The sequence below is a fragment of the Gobio gobio genome, assembly GCF_949357685.1.
Source record: "Gobio gobio genome assembly, chromosome: 22".
Classification (NCBI taxonomy): Eukaryota; Metazoa; Chordata; class Actinopteri; order Cypriniformes; family Gobionidae; genus Gobio; species Gobio gobio.
This window is the reverse complement of record NC_137118.1, coordinates 46,251,532-46,270,811: the sequence shown is the minus strand read 5'-3', so window position 1 is coordinate 46,270,811 and position 19,280 is coordinate 46,251,532. Positions and strand designations below refer to the sequence as shown.

Genomic DNA, 19,280 nt, shown 5'->3' with positions numbered 1-19,280 from the left:
ATTATAAATAAATAAAAACAAGAGATTTCAATCAATAAAGATGTGAAATGTATAAATAAATAATTAATAATAAATCAATAAAATGCATAAATAAAATTATATTAAACATTATATTTTATTATAAATAAATAAAAAACAAGAGATTTTAATCAATAAAGATGTGAAATTTAAAAATAAAATTTCTTATACTTAAATAAAAACTGCTTTAATATTTTTAGAAGTGCAGCTACAAAATAGTTAATGTCTCATTTTTTATTAAACAAATAAAATGTTATATTATAATTATAAAAATGTAATTACAAATAAATAAATAAAACAAATAAATAAACAAGAGATTTCAATCAATAAAGATGTGAAATGTATAAAATATATATATATTATAAATAAAACTTATAAATCAATAAAAAGCATAAATAAAATTATAAATAAATAAATAAAGATTTCTATTAATAAAGTTAAATAAATACATTTCTTAAATAAAAATAATACTTTTATATATTTTTTAGAAGTGCAGCTACATTATCGTAAAAAATAGTTTTCATATAGCTTTTTAAAATATATATAAAATGTTATATAATAAATATAATATTGTCAGTTTATAAAAATGTAATAAAAAATTAAATAAAACGAGATTTCAATCAATAAGGATGAGATTTTATAAACAAAAAATGAATAATAAATAATTTTACTTTAATATTTTTAGCAGTGGTGCTTTAAAGAGGATGAATTTAGCACCATAAGCACCAAAAAAGTTCGACCTTTAAATTCAACACACTTTTTTTTTTTAAAAACTCACTGTTATCGACAATACATTTCAACACAAGAACTGTCAGATAGAGGAAAATTAATGAAAAGAACTGATGAGCGCAGATGATGATGTCACTGGAGAGCGGCGAGGTCTTATCTAATCACAGAAATGATGCGTTTTACAAGCGTAATGTGGCCGTTCATCAACTCAGATAAGACCAGCAATTCAGGAAAGATCCCGGCATATGGGATGGCTCCTAATCCTTCTTCAAGACCACGGCCCACTTCTAAAAATACACATTAATTTCTCAAAAATGTTAAAAACATTTATAAATAAAGTCCGTCTCTGGGTTTCTGCCACGGATGAGATAGAAATCGGCCACGTTTCGCCATCGCCTCTTAAAACAAATATAAATTTTATGAGTACTCATACACACATTGCTGCCACAAATTCATACACACGTATTAAAACTGATGCATCCCGCCGTTACAGCTCCGAATAACGACCCGCGGTGTTTATTCTTCACCAGAAACAAAAATATTATAGCAATAACATGATGGAGAATTTTCAGTGTGAGTGAATAGAAGCTGAAACAGGTGGCAGATCTCCAGAGCCGGAGCCCCTGCCAGCTTTGAGTCTGGAGCCAGAAACCTGCTCTTACTCCAGCATGGCATGATGGGAATCTGCGGCATTCGGCCGCTAGCGCAACGGTCCTCCGGAGGATTCTCAGCCGCTTCGGGTAAAAGAACAATGCAGCGGAGAGGTCACGCAGGGGTCACCGCACTTCATCATAAACTGTAAGATGAGAATGTAGTCGAATGAGACGGAAAATCTGGAGAAATTTCTTCTGTGGATGTGCTTATGGAACATCGAAAATGTTGAAAATATTTCAATTGTAATGTATACATCATACACTAAGTTTGGAGTCAGTAAGATTTAACTTTTACAATTAAATTGATATAAAGATATGAAGAATGTTTAAATGATTGGTGAAGGATCATGTGACACTGAAGACTGATGATAAATTCAGCTTTGATCACAGGAATAAAATACACTTTACTATATATTCACATAGAGAACAGCTGATTTACATTGGAATAATATTTCATGATTTTTACTGTATTTTTTATATTAAATAAACGCAGCCTTGGTGAGAATAAGAGACTTTCAAAAACATTTGAACAGTAGTGTTTATTTTGGGATTAACTAACTAGCTCACATATTACTAGAATATTGGCTGTACTTCTAAAGCAGATATTAATGCTTCTGCATGACCTTATTCTACAACTCTTAATCCAACCTAATATCTAAACTTATACACACTATATTGCCAAAAGCTTTTGTGACGCCTGCCTTCACATGCACATGAGCTTTAACGCCATCCCATTCTTAATCTGTAGGGTTTAATATGGAGTCGCCCACCCTTCACAGCTCTAACAGCTTCAGCTCTTCTGCTCTTCTTTCCTCAAGGTTTAGGAGTGTGTTTATGGGGATTCTTCTAGAAGCGCATTAGTGATGTTGGACGAGAAGGCCTGGCTCTCAGTCTCCGCTCTAATTCATCCCAAAGCTGTTCTATCGGGTTGAGGTCAGGACTCAAGTTCCTCCACACCAAACTCGCTCATCCATGTCTTTATGGAGACGCTTTGTGCACTGGTGCATGCTGGGACAGGAAGGGGCCGTCCCCAAACTCGGCCCACAAAGTTGGGAGCATGAAATTGTCCAAAATGTCTTGGTGAAGCATTAAGAGTTGTAACCCCTTAAAAACAACCCCACCCCATAATCCCCCCTCCACCAAACTTTACACTTGGCACAATGCAGTCAGGCAAGTCCCGTTCTCCTGGCAACCGCCAAACCCAGACTCATCCATGGGATTTTCGGACAGAGAAGCGTGATTGGTCACTCAGAGAACACAGCTCTAGAGTCCAGTGGTGGCACGCTTTACCCCACTGCATCCCAGAGTTGGTAACGTAAGGCTTGGATGAGCTGCTCGGCCATGGAAACCCATGAAGCTCTACACACTGTTCTTGAGCTCATCTGAAGGCCACAGAAGTTTGGAGCTCTTGACTCTGCAGAAAGTTGGCGACTTCTGTGACCCTCAGCATGCGCTGACCCCGCTCTTTGTGGCTGAGTTGCTGTTGTTCCCAATCGCTTCCATTGTTATAATCCCACTAACAGTTGAGCGTGGAATATTTAGTATAATATTTGGACTTATTCCACAGGTGTCCACCGATCACGGCCCACGCTTGAGTTCTCTGAGCTCCTGAGAGCGGCCCATTCTCTCACTAATGTGTGTAGAAGCGAACACACACACACACACACACTCCTGAGAGCGGCCCATTCTCTCACTAATGTGTGTAGAAGCGTCTCCTAGAGCTTGAGTTATACACCTGTGGCCATGAAGAGATTGAACACCTGAACTCAGTGATTTGGATACTTTTGGCAATATAGTGTACCCTACTAACTATTTAAAGGGTTAGTTCACCCAAAAATGAAAATTCTGTCATTAATTACTCACCCTCATGTCGTTGGACACCCGTCAGACCTCCGTTCATCTTCAGACACAAATGAAGATATTTTAGTGTAAATCTGATGCTCTGAAAGGCCTCCATTGGCTCAATGCACTTTACACTCTCAAGACCCTTAAAAGGCACTAAAGACGTCGTTACAAAGTCCATCTCACTACAGTGGTTCTACAATAACTTTATGAATCGGCGACAATAGTTTTTGTGCGCAAAAAAACCCTAAATAACGACTTATATAGTGATGACGATTTCAAAACACGGCCTCATGAAGCTTCGAAGCGTTATGAATCAGTGAGTCGAATCATGATTCGGATCGCGTGTCAAACCGCCAAACTGCTGAAATTTAGCGATTCAAACTGCTGAATCGACTCACTGATTCATAACGCTCTGAATCGCTGAATCGACTCACTGATTCATAACGCTCTGAATCGCTGAATCGACTCACTGATTCATAACGCTTCGAAGCTTCATGAGGCCGTGTTTTGAAATCGTCATCACTATATAAGTCGTTATTTAGGGGTTTTTTTGCACACAAAAACTATTCTCGTCACTCCATAAAGTTATTGTAGAGCCACTGTAGTGAGATGGACTTCGTAACGACGTCTTTAGTGTCTTTTAAGGGTCTTGAGAGTGTAAAGTGCATTGAGCCAATGGAGGCCTTTCAGAGCCATCAGATTTACACTAAAATATCTTCATGTCCTTCAGGAGGGAAGTCAAACGCTGGTCATCCCATTCAGAGATCACGCTACAGGCAGCTCTTGATGACGTCGACTGGGACATGTTCCGCGCGAGTTCTGAAGACGTCAGCGAGTTCACAGAAGTGGCGCTCTGCTTTATTAACACACTGACAGAGCAAGCCACACAAACATTAACTATAACGTCCTTCCCTAATCAGAAACCGTGGGTGGACAGTTCAATTCGCACTGCAGTAAACTCGCGCACCACCGCTTACAATGCCGGTCTCCTAACGGGGGATATGAGGGAGTACAAAGCTTCATGTTACGCCCTCCGGCGCGCCGTTAAAGCCGCAAAACTCCGCTATAAAGACAGAGTGGAATCTCATTTCCAACTCAACGACTCCCGGCGGATGTGGCAGGGACTGAGATCCATCTGTGCTTTTGGAACTAAATCCTCTGCAGAGGTGAGAGCTGATCCGTTACTGGTGAACGAGTTAAACTCTTTCTACGCTCGCTTTGATGGTAATCGCGGCAGCGCGACTCCGGCGAGTGACGCGTCAGAGAGAGTCCCTCAGAGCAGCAACGGTCACGTGATCTCTGTCTCGGAGGACGAGGTTCGGAGGGCACTCAAACGTGTGGATGTCAGGAAAGCTGCTGGGCCGGATGGTATTTCAGGTCGTGTTCTGCGGTCCTGTGCTGATCAGCTCGCAGGGCTCTTTACATCCATATTCAACGAGTCCCTTGCTACATCTGTTGTCCCCACCTCCTTCAAACGATCCTCCATCATCCCTGTACCTAAGATCAGTAAACCCTCTTGCTTAAATGACTATCGTCCAGTGGCTCTCACATCTTTAGTCATGAAGGTCTTTGAGAGACTCATTAAAAACAACATTTGCTCCTCCATTCCTGACACTTTGGACCCTCTTCAGTTTGCCTATCGTCCCAATAGATCGACTGAAGATGCCATTTCTCACGTCCTTCACTCCTGCCTCACTCACATCGACAGCAAAAGTGGGAACTATGTCAGGTTGCTATTTATTGACTATAGCTCAGCCTTTAACACCATAGTTCCCATTAAGCTAACACACAAACTCCTGGATCTAGGCCTGAATTCTTCTCTCTGCCTCTGGATTGAAGATTTCCTCACTGGCAGACCCCAGGCGGTGAGAGTAGGCCAGTTCACCTCCACCTCCATCACCCTGAGTGTTGGAGCTCCACAGGGCTGTGTGCTGAGTCCCCTGCTCTACTCTCTCTACACCCATGACTGTTTGTCCACACACAGCTCCACCTCGATCATCAAGTTTGCTGATGATACTGTTGTCCTGGGTCTCATCTCCAACAACAATGAGACGGCATACTTGGACGAAGTGGAGCAACTGACATCATGGTGCCAGGACAACTGTCTCTCTCTGAATGTTAACAAGACCAAAGAACTGATTGTGGACTTCAGGAAGAGACAGCATCGGTCATACTCCCCTCTCATGATCAGCGGGACACCGGTAGAGAGAGTGAGCAGCTTCAAATACCTGGGAGTGAACATCTCCGAGGATCTGACCTGGACTACACACATCCAGACACAGGTGAAAAAAGCCAGGCAAAGACTGTACCACCTGCGCCAGCTGAGGAAATTCAGGGTTTCACCAGCCATCCTGAAAACTTTCTATCGAGGGGCGATAGAAAGTGTCCTGACTCAGTGCATCACAGCGTGGTACGGGAACAGCACCAGTCACGACTGCAAAGCCCTGCAAAGAGTGGTGCGCTTATCCGAGCGCATCTCAGGCTCAGCTCTCCCGTCTCTGCAGGACATCTACACCAAACGCTGCAGAGGTAGAGCTACTAAAATCATCAGAGACATTAATCACCCTGCAAACTCTCACTTCACCCTGCTGCCATCTGGTAAGCGCTTCCGTAGCCTGAGGGCAAAGACTGAAAGACTCAGGAGGAGTTTCTTCCCCCAGGCCATCAGACTCCTGAACTCAGTCACGTGACATCACTTCACCCCGCACACGCATAAACATACGGTTTTTTAACATTAACATCCACATACTGCAATTGCACTGCACTTTACTTTCCTATTGTTACTGCGTAACAACCTGTAATAAACCTAGCACATTATACTTCTTTATATATACATATATATATATTTTATGTTAACCACTTATTTTTAAGTCTACAGTTTATCTCACTTATCATATCCACATATTTTTTATATTTTTATTTATCTTATTTCCTATTTTTATCTTTTACTTGATTTATTTATAATTCTACTTATGTTAATACTTTTTATTCTAATTTTATTCTATTTCTATTTTAATTTCTTGTAACTGTTATTTGCACTGTCCATGGAGCGGACCTGTTTACATTTCACTGCCAGTTGTATATTGTGTATATAACTGTGTATGTGACAAATAAAACTCTTGAATCTTGAATCTTGAATCATTTGTGTCTGAAGATGAACGGAGGTCTGACGGGTGTCGAACGACCTGAGGGTCAGTAATTAATGACAGAATTTTCATTTTTGGGTGAACTAACCCTTTAACTAAGCAGTAAATTGGGAGTTCATTGAGGCAAAAGTCGTAGTTAATAGTGAATATGTGTTCCTAACCTTCACTAGAAAATGTCTTGTAAGGTACGCGAGTGAGGTCATGGAAACACAGTCTCAGTTAATGAAAACGACATGTTCCTTTGACTCATGATGTCTATTAAAGCTGATAAATGAGGGTTTTACTCTCAAACGACCAAATCAAATCATTTAACCAGTCGAATTACACGCTTCTAGAAGGGACACTTTTTGTGCAAAATAAGACACTTCAGAAGGTCTGGCTTACAATCGGAGGTACTGAGGTGGTCAGATGAATAACGCAGATCTTCTCTATTATCAACACTCAAAGCTGCGGCGCTGTGAGCGATCAATGGCCGTACGGATGTGTGTTGAAATGAGAGATTCATTCAGCTCAGACGAGACCCTGATAAAGGAACCGCTCACCCCAGAAATGATGCATGAAATCACGCCGTCTCACCGGAGCAGGTCTGTGCCGCTCACATGAGACGCATTATGATGTTCAGAAACAGCTGGACGTAGCGCAACGCAACGGTCTCATCTGAAGACATATAACTTAATTTAAGTTGAAACAAGACCCTGAAAAAACATAAAACACAGAAGAGTAAAGCGTCCTCCTTTAATAATCCCTGGAGCTGTCGTCAGTTCAGTGTGAGACTATAGGAGATCAATGAAACATTTAATAAGAGCAGAATATTTACATTTTCCCTATAAAAATTAGGTTTTTGCCCATTACTGTTGTTAAAGGGTTAGTTCACCCAAAAATGAAAATTCTGTCATTAATTACTCACCCTCATGTCGTTGGACACCCGTCAGACCTCCGTTCATCTTCAGACACAAATGAAGATATTTTAGTGTAAATCTGATGCTCTGAAAGGCCTCCATTGGCTCAATGCACTTTACACTCTCAAGACCCTTAAAAGACACTAAAGACGTCGATACAAAGTCCATCTCACTACAGTGGTTCTACAATAACTTTATGAATCGGCGAGAATAGTTTTTGTGCGCAAAAAAACCCTAAATAACGACTAATATAGTGATGACGATTTCAAAACACGGCCTCATGAAGCTTCGAAGCGTTATGAATCAGTGAGTCGAATCATTATTCGGATCGTGTGTCAAACCGCCAAACTGCTGAAATTTGGCGATTCAAACTGCTGAATCGACTCACTGATTCATAACGCTTCGAAGCTTCATGAGGCCGTGTTTTGAAATCGTCATCACTGTATAAGTCGTTATTTAGGGTTTTTTTGCGCACAAAAACTATTCTCGTCACTCCATAAAGTTATTGTAGAACCACTGTAGTGAGATGGACTTTGTAACGACGTCTTTAGTGTCTTTTAAGGGTCTTGAGAGTGTAAAGTGCATTGAGCCAATGGATTTACACTAAAATATCTTCATTTGTGTCTGAAGATGAACGGAGGTCTGACGGGTGTCCAACGACATGAGGGTCAGTAATTAATGACAGAATTTTCATTTTTGGGTGAACTAACCCTTTAATAAAAGATCATTTTATCTGCATATCAATTCAAGCTCAGAGCGTCACTGTTAAATTTCCAATAAACAAACATTTATTAGTATCAGCACTTATTAACAAAATGCAAAACAATAGTAATTTTATGATTAAATTAGTGTTAATTTCGTCAGACGAGACTAAATATGTTCGTCAACAACCGTTTTTTTTTCCATGAGGAAGACGAGACGATGTTGAGACTGCACCAATGTCCAAAAACGCAGACTAAAGGTCCTTTCACACTGGACACGCGCGATTTTGACGCGCGAATAATTTGCGCAATGGTTTTATTTTTTGATCAGCTGTTTGTGTACTGAGAGCTTCCACACCGAACGCGAATGTGATGTGGCGAAAAAACAATGTTTATTTTTTCTGTTTCGATGTCGATTTTTTTTAACACTCGCAGCGACAGAAAAGGCTTAAACCAATCACATACAAGAAAACAAAGGTGACGAAATGATGTGAATGGTTTTGACCATTTGAGCGGATACACAACAGCTTCACTATACAAGTATTTGCAGCAAGTTTTGTTAAACAGTACAGCATAGTGTGCATTGATTATTACGTCAACCACATTTACAGTATCTTTATATTATGGAGAGTGGTGGAGATGCTAAATTGTTTACATTAATGTTTTTTATTGTATTTAGCCCTCAGGTATTCCTTACTAATTGGTCACTCTCATACTCATTGGTGGTCAAATGTGACCACATTTACATTTATGCATTTGGCAGACGCTTTTATCCAAAGCGACTTACATTGCATTCAAGGTACACATTTTACATTTTGTCAATTCTTGCTTTCCTTGGGAATCGAACCCATGACCTTGGCGTTGCTAGCGCCAAATAGTTAAGGTGACCATACATCTTAACTATTTTTAAAATAAATAGCCTATATTTTAGTTCAATAATATTTATTGAATATTTTGAGGAGATCTTTTGGTCCTAAATACTATTTGCGCAATAATTATGGTCCATTAATGACCACTTAAAAAATTTGTCTTCTAATATTTGTATTATTTATATTACAATTAGTGTAGTAATTAAGGTTAAAATAGAGAATTCCAATGCAAAGAGGAGAATTAAAGTCATTTTGTGGCTGAAAAAATAACATTTTCATTTGCAATGCCATTACTGGTGCCTGTATGGCTCTTTAATAAATATACATGTAGTCTAGTAGTTGTTCAAAAAAGTATTGCAGATCATAACTGCTTACTTAATTGTGAAATTTGTGAAATTTTAAAATGTTAAAAATAGTGAATAGTAATGAAGGCAAGCAAATATAATTTAACCCCCAAAGAAGTTTAAAATAGTGCTAAGGCAAACTTATGTTTCCTTATGTACAGTAGGCTATATACATATGAATTCATACTGAATCAAGAACGAAATCAATATTTGTTCCCATCGTCTCATAAGCTAATGCTGATTTTAGGCATCTATGCTGTAAATCAATCAGTTAGCTGTGGTGTTGTGGCACATACATTATGCAGATTATATGTATTTTATGTAACTTATTTTGCCACACAATTTATTGAGTTTTCCTTTGACTAAAACTACGAGACTTTTAGTCGACTAAAACTTGACTAACAAAAAAAGATATGTGAATGACTAAATATGACTAAAACTAACAAGGACATTTGGCACAAGACTAAGTTATATTAAAAATAGTTGACAAAATTAACACTAGATTGAATTAATGCTGTCTTAAAAGCTGTAAAACCAATATGAATCAACACCACACATTTTTTGGGCATAAAAATGCATTTTAAAACTTTTGCTTAAAATTATTATTTCTTTATCTTAAAAAAATATTATTTTTCTTATTTGTCATTGACCCATATATTTAAGAAATATTTGCGTGTATATACTGTATCTATATATTTTATATTATATATAAATTAGGGCTGTCAAAAGATTAATCGCGATTAATCGCATCCAAAATAAAAGTCTGTGTTTACATAATATATGTGTGTGTACTCTGTTAATTATTATTTATATATAAATACACACACAAGCATGTATATATTTAAGACAAAATATTATTTTTATATATAAAACATTTATATTTATATATATTATAGATAAAGTATATACATGCCAATATTTCTTAAATATATACATGAATGTGTGTGTATTTATATATAAATAATAATTAACAGATTACACACACATATATTATGTAAACACAAACTTTTATTTTGGATGCGATTTATCGATTTGACAGCGCTGATATAAATATAAAAAACATTTCTTAAATATATACACGTGTGTATATTTATAATACACAGTACACACACATATATTATGTAAACACAAACTTTTATTTTGGATGCGATTCATCACGATTAATCTTTTGACAGCCCTAATATAAATATAAAAAACATTTCTTAAATATATACATGTGTGTATATTTATAATACACAGTACACACACATATATTATGTAAACACAAACTTTTATTTTGGATGCGATTAATCGCGATTAATTGATTTGACAGCGCTGATATAAATATAAAAAACATTTCTTAAATATATACACGTGTGTATATTTATAATACACAGTACACACACATATATTATGTAAACACAAACTTTTATTTTGGATGCGATTAATCGCGATTAATCTTTTGACAGCCCTAATATAAATATAAAAAACATTTCTTAAATATATACACGTGTGTATATTTATAATACACAGTACACACACATATATTATGTAAACACAAACTTTTATTTTGGATGCGATTAATCACGATTAATCGATTTGACAGCGAAAATATAAATATAAAAAACATTTCTTAAATATATACACGTGTGTATATTTATAATACACAGTACACACACACATATATTATGTAAACACAAACTTTTATTTTGGATGCGATTAATCACGATTAATCTTTTGACAGCCCTAATATAAATATAAAAAACATTTCTTAAATATATACACGTGTGTATATTTATAATACACAGTACACACACATATATTATGTAAACAAACTTTTATTTTGGATGCGATTAATCGCGATTAATCGATTTGACAGCGCTAATATAAATATAAAAAACATTGTATTATAAATATACACACGTGTATATATTTAAGAACAGTACACACATATATATTATGTAAACACAAACTTTTATTTTGGATGCGATTAATCGATTTGACAGCGCTAATATAAATGAAACAGTATATCAGTCTAGCGAATAAACAAAATTATTATTATATTGCCATGGTGTGCGCAGAGGCTCTTTTGCGGCTTAATGCACTTTGAATAACACGGTTGAATATCAAGCTCCTCTCTCAGTTTAGCAACAGTAATTTCATCATCGCTGGAGGCCAAAATCGAATGTGAAAATCAATTATGATTAAATCACACAAACCTATATGATAAAAGGTTATGATAGCATAGTTTCAGTTTCAACAAGGGGTCAAACTGAAGGTTCACCCGTCCCCTGAGCCCTGAACCGACAGCATGAGAGGAAGCGCTCACGTCGTACATTCTCATTGGCCTGTCAGTTTAATCTACTGTGACCATGCTTCTGACCCAAAGCGCCGCCCAGAACACTGAAATCAATCTAGAACCCAGCGTGACCCCTGTTAACCTGAGATTTGGAGCCGAGCGCCACACCAGCCGATCACAGGACACATGTGGCCCCGTTCCAGGGCCCTCAGGGGCCCGTTCTGCTCACATCTGCAGCCGTTTCCCAAAGCTAAATGGTTTCCTCCTCTGAAACCGCCTGCGACATGCACTGAAACGTGCCAAGGGAAGACTTCCAGAATCTATATTACAACTGAATAAAACAGAGCCACATCTGTGGGTCCAGTGAACACGACTCCAGCCTTCAGCGGCGACGCCCCTAAACAGTGAACCCAGCTTTTATAGGGGAACATAATTTGACGCAGTGCAAAGGTTTACACGCATATAAAATTTCACAGGCCTGTAGTTTTGAGGCTGTGAACACTGGAACATCTGACTGGAAAACAGCGCCACGACAAAATGACTTATATTCTACTGGAGACGATGAGATCCCAAAAACACATGAACGCATTTCTGAATCAGACCCACTTGGTGACTGGATTGACTGCCTTAAATGCTATTTTAATTCGTGAAAACATTCAGACGTGATAAATTATTCTTATGGACAGATTCTTGAAATGGTCAATAAAAATGACTCACTGAATCTGAATCAGACTCACAGGATGACTGCCATAAATGAAAAACATTAAAATGCAATTAAAAATACTGATTCTTATAAAGAGATTTTTAATTTGGTCAAAAAGACAGAGAGAGCTATTGTTTGAATCAGGCTAACAAATGACTCACTGAATCGGAAACCAGGACTCACTATGGATAATTGAAGAAAAGAAAATCTAAAATAGAGATTTTTATGAACAAATGGCTCTTTTGAACAGATTTTTGAATTGGTCAAAAATACAGTTTGACAAATGACTCACTGAATCAGAACCAAGACTCACTTACTGACTGGATAATTGAAGAAAAGAAAAGAAAAGAAAAAATACAGATTCTTTTGAACAAATAGCTCTTTTGAACAGATTCTTGAATTGATCAAAAATACTATTTGGCAAATGACTCACTGAATCGCTGAATCTGACTCACTTACTGACTGGATGACTGCCATTAATGGAAAACATTAAAATGTAATTAAAAATACTGATTCTTATAAAGAGATTTTTAATTTGGTCAAAAAGACAGAGAGAGCTATTGTTTGAATCAGGCTAACAAATGACTCACTGAATCGGAAACCAGGACTCACTATGGATAATTGAAGAAAAGAAAATCTAAAATAGAGATTTTTATGAACAAATGGCTCTTTTGAACAGATTCTTGAATTGGTCAAAAATAAAGTTTGACAAATGACTCACTGAATCAGAACCAAGACTCACTTACTGACTGGATAACTGAAGAAAAGAAAAGAAAAAATACAGATTCTTTTGAACAAATAGCTCTTTTGAACAGATTCTTGAATTGATCAAAAATACTGTTTGGCAAATGACTCACTGAATCGCTGAATCTGACTCACTTACTGACTGGATGACTGCCATTAATGGAAAACATTAAAATGTGATTCAAAAGACACTCTTATAAACAGATTTTTAATTTGGTCAAAAAGACAGAGAGAGCATTTGTTTGAATCAGACTAACAAATGACTAACTGAATCTCTGAATCTGAACCAGGACTCACTTACTGACAGTATAATTGAAGAAAAGAAGAGACGAAAAGAAAATCAGAAATACTGATTCTTATTAACTAATGGCTCTTATGAACAGATTCTTGAATTGGTAAAAAAAAAAAACTGTTTGGCAAATGACTCACTGAATCGCTGAATCTGACTCACACAGTGTCCGGATGACTGCCATAAATGCTATTTTAATTTGAGAAAAACAATTAAATCTAATCAAAAATAGGTATTCTTATGAACAAATGATTCTTATGGAGTGACTCTTGAAAAGACCAGTCTGAAAAAAGACTCACTGACCAGAACAGATTCTTAATTTGGTCAAAAAGACACAGAGAGAGATATTTTTCATAACAAATGACTCACTGAATCTGAATCAGGACTCACTTACTGACTGCATAATTGAAGAAAAGAAGAAAATAAAATAAAATAAAATACAGATTCTTATGGACAAATGGCTCTTTTAAACAGATTCTTGAATTGGTCAATAAAAATGACTCACTGAATCTGAATCTAACTCACTTACTGACTGGATGACTGCCATAAACGAAAAATATTAAATGTGATTAAAAAGACATAAGCAAATGACTCTTATGAACAGATTCTTAAATTTGGTCAAAAAGACAGAGAGAGCTATTGTTTGAATCAGACTAACAAATGACTCACTGAATCTGAATCAGGACTCACTTACTGACTGCATAATTGAAGAAAAGAAATACTGATTCTTATGGAGTGATTCTTGAAAAGACCAGTCTGACAAATGACTCACTGAATCCGAATCAGACTCACTAACCGGATGACTGCCATAAAATAGATAAAATAGATTAATAAGATAGATTAGATAAAAACAATTTGATCCAATAGACATGATTCATATGAACAAATGGCTCTTATGAACGGATTCTTGAATTGGTCAATAAAACAGTTTGACAAATGACTCACTGAATCAGACTCACAGGATGACTGCCATAAATGAAAAACATTAAAATGTGATTATAAAGACTGATTCTTATAAGCAAATGACTCTTATGAACAGATTCTTAAATTTGGTCAAAAATACAGAGAGAGCTATTGTTTAAATCAGACTAACAAATGACTCTGAATCTGAACCAGGACTCACTCACTGACGGCATAATTGAAGAAAAAAATTAAATCAAAAGCACAGATTCTTCTGAACAAATGCTTCTTATGGAGTGAAAAGACCAGTCTGACAAAAGACTCCCTGAATCTGAATCAGACTCACTGACCGGATGACTGAATCAGAAAATAAATACTGATTCTTCTGAACAAATGATTCTTCAGAGTGACTCTTGAGAAGACCAGTCTGAATCTAACTCACTGATGTTATTTTAATAAAAGAAAAGCATTAAAATGTGATCAATGTTTGTGTAACATGCAGCTATGAGAATGCAATATATCCCAGAGTATAAACTTTAAATTTGATTAAGACGATCATGGAATTGGCTCCATGTTGTTTGGAAAGTTTCAGTAACTAAAATGAAAAACAATCCCAGTGAAATGCCCCACAACCCCATGGGAACATGTGTTCAACTCAAGAACGAATGGTTTTGAGAAAGGCCACGAACATCCTCAAATATGCTAAATGACTGCGGCAGAGACAAACCTCACCACACGAGAGGGTGATCGAGTTTCCTTCAATGCCCGTGTCTGCGTCATTAAAGGGTTAGTTCACCCAAAAATGAAAATTCTGTCATTAATTACTGACCCTCATGTCGTTGGACACCCGTCAGACCTCCGTTCATCTTCAGACACAAATGAAGATATTTTAGTGTAAATCTGATGCTCTGAAAGGCCCCCATTGGCTCAATGCACTTTACACTCTCAAGACCCTTAAAAGACACTAAAGACGTCGATACAAAGTCCATCTCACTACAGTGGTTCTACAATAACTTTATGGAGTGACGAGAATAGTTTTTGTGCGCAAAAAAACCCTAAATATCGACTTATATAGTGATGACGATTTCAAAACACGGCCTCATGAAGCTTCGAAGCGTTATGAATCAGTGAGTCGAATCATGATTCGGATCGCGTGTCAAACCTCCAAACTGCTGAAATTTGGCGATTCAAACTGCTGAATCGACTCACTGATTCATAACGCTTCGAAGCTTCATGAGGCCGTGTTTTGAAATCGTCATCACTATATTAGTCGTTATTTAGGGTTTTTTTGCGCACAAAAACTATTCTCGTCACTCCATAAAGTTATTGTAGAGCCACTGTAGTGAGATGGACTTTGTAACGACGTCTTTAGTGCCTAGGGATGAAACGGTATGGAAATTTAACATCACGATTATAGTGACCCAAATTATCACGGTTATCAATATTATCACGGTTTTGTTCAAATGAGATGAAAGCGTTCAAAAAGAACAGATGCACACACTTAAAACATTTAAACAAGTTTTATATTTGAAATCAACAAACAACAAATAAATCAAGCAGCTCTATGCACTTTTTTAAGCTAGATTCTATTCAGTGGGATTTCCTTCCTTATAATGGCCGTCGTCAATAGCAACGCATAACGCATAAATAATAATAATTTGTCGTAAATATAATCTCTAATATTATCTCTGTAAATATATTCAAGCAATATTCTCATCAGTGTTCAGCAATGATGCATTTTAATCTAGCATATTTTTGTGTAAGAGCCCAAACAGTATCCTAGTGAAATAATGCATATCCATATTTCCATATGATTTGACAGTTTATTTTATTAAATATCAAAATGTGTGCATCATACCTGACACCTAGATGAACACCTTACAGTCAGTTTTATGACTGTCATTCTCTTCAAATGCTATTGAAGTCAGAAACGTGTATAACGTTACCAATGTTGTGTGTAACTTTAGAGACGGTCCCTAAATTCGCCAGGGTTATGCCAGTCATATCAGATGCGCTGTGGTTCTGCTGTTTGTTTTAAACCATTTTCGCTGCTGAAATAGAACAAAAACAGTCGACCACGGTATGATGAATGAATCTCCTGCGTACATCGCATGTTTATCTCTTCTTTGAGTGCAGATTTCAGCGAGTGTGAGAGCGGCGCGCGCTCTGAACAAAAACTCCGGTTGATATGAACGCCTCTGATTATGAGACGACGTCGCTTTCATAAACTCAATAGAAACACGTGTAGAAGACTATAATAAGTTCAACAGCCAGAGTGACTAGTGTGCAGCCGAAATAACGTTACACCCGCAAATGGCGGTTGTTAATGTGAAGCCCTGATTATCCCTTAAATGTCACCCTAGTCTTGTCTGAATGTGTTCGTTCGCTTCACGTTATTATTTCCCAGACGTAGTTTTGGTATTGAGGTCAAAGTCCACTTGCCTTGCGTTCGTAGTTTTGAAGTGTTTTCCCTATTACAGTGACTTTCTTCTGGCATGTTCTTCAGACAGGGTGACTTCGATTAAGTTTCCCTCAGGACTTTTGTAAAAGCCAAAATATGACCACACCTCAGATTTGGTCCTTTTAGAAATCTGAAAAATCTCCAGGCGCTGTCACGGCCTTCTGCCATTTCTTATCATTCAAAAGACAGCGTTGCGCTGCGCCAGACTGACGCTGACTGGACATGATTTACCACGAGTTTTCACAATCGTGATAATCACACGCGGTTTTAATGATAATTAAATTTTATACGATATTACTAACCGTCACTAAATTTTATCGTGGTTAACCGTGAAACCGGTAATCGTTTCATCCCTATTAGTGTCTTTTAAGGGTCTTGAGAGTGTAAAGTGCATTGTGCCAATGGAGGCCTTTCAGAGCATCAGATTTACACTAAAATATCTTCATGTGTGTCTGAAGATGAACGGAGGTCTGACGGGTGTCCAACGACATGAGGGTCAGTAATTAATGACAGAATTTTCATTTTTTGGGTGAACTAACCCTTTAAAGCACACGTGTTGTTATTCAGGTAGCTGGATATACACATGTTAACTCATCTGGTGTTGAAGCGTGTCAAGACTCACCCGTCATTGGAGCAGGTCAGAAACTCCTCTTTAATCTTGGGATGCCAGCAGCCGTCGTTCAGCATCGCCGTGTGACCCTGAACCAGAGAGAGACGAAAATCAGGACGCAAAGTGCAAACTAAGCAACATTTTATTTTAATCATATGAATGAATAACTAGAAATAGCGATACAGTGTTAATTTAGTTGACGAATAATTTCCGTCATAATTTTCATCAACTACCTTTTTTCACTGATGAAAACGAGACGATAACTAAATAAAAACTAGTGTTGGATGACAAAAACTATGACGAAAATCAACTGTCATTTTCGAGAACAAATAAAAACGAGACGAAAATGTTATGGAGGAACGATTAGGGAAGAGATCCAGTCAGAACTGATGTCCTGTGTAACAGATGCGCACATTTGATCTGAACTGATCTAACCGCTGGAAAACACGGCTCACACGAACCCAATCCAGCTCCAGAGCGGCTCAATCAATCAATAACACACATTTATGCCAGGATATTGTTTATGAACTAATGCTGATGAATAATGACTTTACAATGTTTATATAGTAATGTGTTTTAGACGGTTGTAACAATGCATATTTTATCTCCTGAACTTGAATGAGCTCCTGCAACTGTAAGGCACAGACATTTCAAAATAAGAGTCAATGTGTATTTCGAGCTTGTTTTGTAATTAAAAGACACGCATTATATATTAGTTTTTGCTTACACAATAAACTGTATTTAATATAATTCCCATTTAATTCATAGTCAGGAGGAAAGACCAGTATTTGACACATATTCAATAAAGTATCAGGGTTATAATAGTTCACTAAAACCATTAAAAAAAACTTAATTACTTGAAATTAAATAAATGTTAACAAAAATAAACTAACTTATTTGAAGCTTTAGCTTAACCTGATATGGCCTACTAACTAAAACAGAAATACAAAAGTTATAAAAACTATATAGATGTTTTTAAAAAAACAAACAAAAAAGTGAATTGAGCTCTTTCGTGTATTTTTAATGTCAAAAACAAAATGATGTCAAAATGTCAGTTCAAGTGACAGTCGGTTATGTAATTCTTAAATGCTTAATGTATTACAATTTAACTAAACTCATTAGATTTTAGGAGACTAAAATCTTATGATAATTAGACGACTAAAACTAGACTAAAACTAAAAACAATTCAAGTGAGTAAAATATGACTAAAACTAAATGGCATTTTAGTCAAAAGACTATGACTAAAACTAAATCAAAATATGCTGTCAAAATTAACACTGGCGCGATATAGCGGCCACCATACCGGGATCAGCCGATATATATTAATTTAATGTTAATCGTTATCGGCCCGTCGGGATGTCACAAGTATCGGTACCAAGTCAGTAGGGCTGTCAAATAAAAATTCTAATTTCGAACAACTTTTCATTTTCCGTCGGTCTTCGTACACGATGAGTAACTTCAGAAGAGTCAAGTTTTAAATGGGAGAAATATCCAAACTCTTTGGTCATTTTTGAGCGAGATGCTAACGGTCTAATCAGATTCAATGATCTATGCTAAGCTATGCTAAAAGTGCTACGCCAGACCCGGAGATCGGCTGAATGGATTCAAAAACGGTCAAACTCAACTCTTTAACTCTAGAGGAGACGGAAAATGAGCCTAGTTTTAAAGCTACACTGTGTAACTTTTTTAGTTTGTTCTAAGCTAAAAACACTTAGTTCTTTCAAAAATATATGTGCTCATTAATGTATATTTACTTCTTTCAAGTAATAAAGTATTCTCGTAAGTTTATAATATGCCATTGAAAATACATACGGGTGAGGGGTTCGAATGCGGGTCGCCATGTTGCCCCTCCATCTTGAAAGTACATTAGCCAAAGAGGGACATACCCGTAAATTCAAGCTTCGCCTTTCGCGTTTTAACACTCGATGTGTCCAATGTGGACGAGGTCGAACTGGAAGCCATGTTAATCTTGGACTAAATCGGCCACCGTAGGAGTTAAAACGAAATCGGAATTGAGAGGAAGAGAAACTAATATTCACTGGATGGTCATATACAAGTTCACCACTAGATGGAGGAAAATATCCCACAGTG

The 19,280-nt window shown here is 36.9% G+C and overlaps 1 protein-coding gene across 1 annotated transcript in view; it reads right to left on the bottom strand.

Moving 5' to 3' along the window:
- The window catches only part of wdr70 (WD repeat domain 70), a 194,588-nt gene that overhangs the window by 140,777 nt on the left and 34,531 nt on the right, over positions 1–19,280 (bottom strand). The window contains exon 9 of the mRNA XM_079803825.1: positions 17,202–17,278. Within this exon, the coding sequence (XP_079659951.1) occupies positions 17,202–17,278 (77 nt within the window). The remainder of the gene's footprint in view (positions 1–17,201; positions 17,279–19,280) is intronic.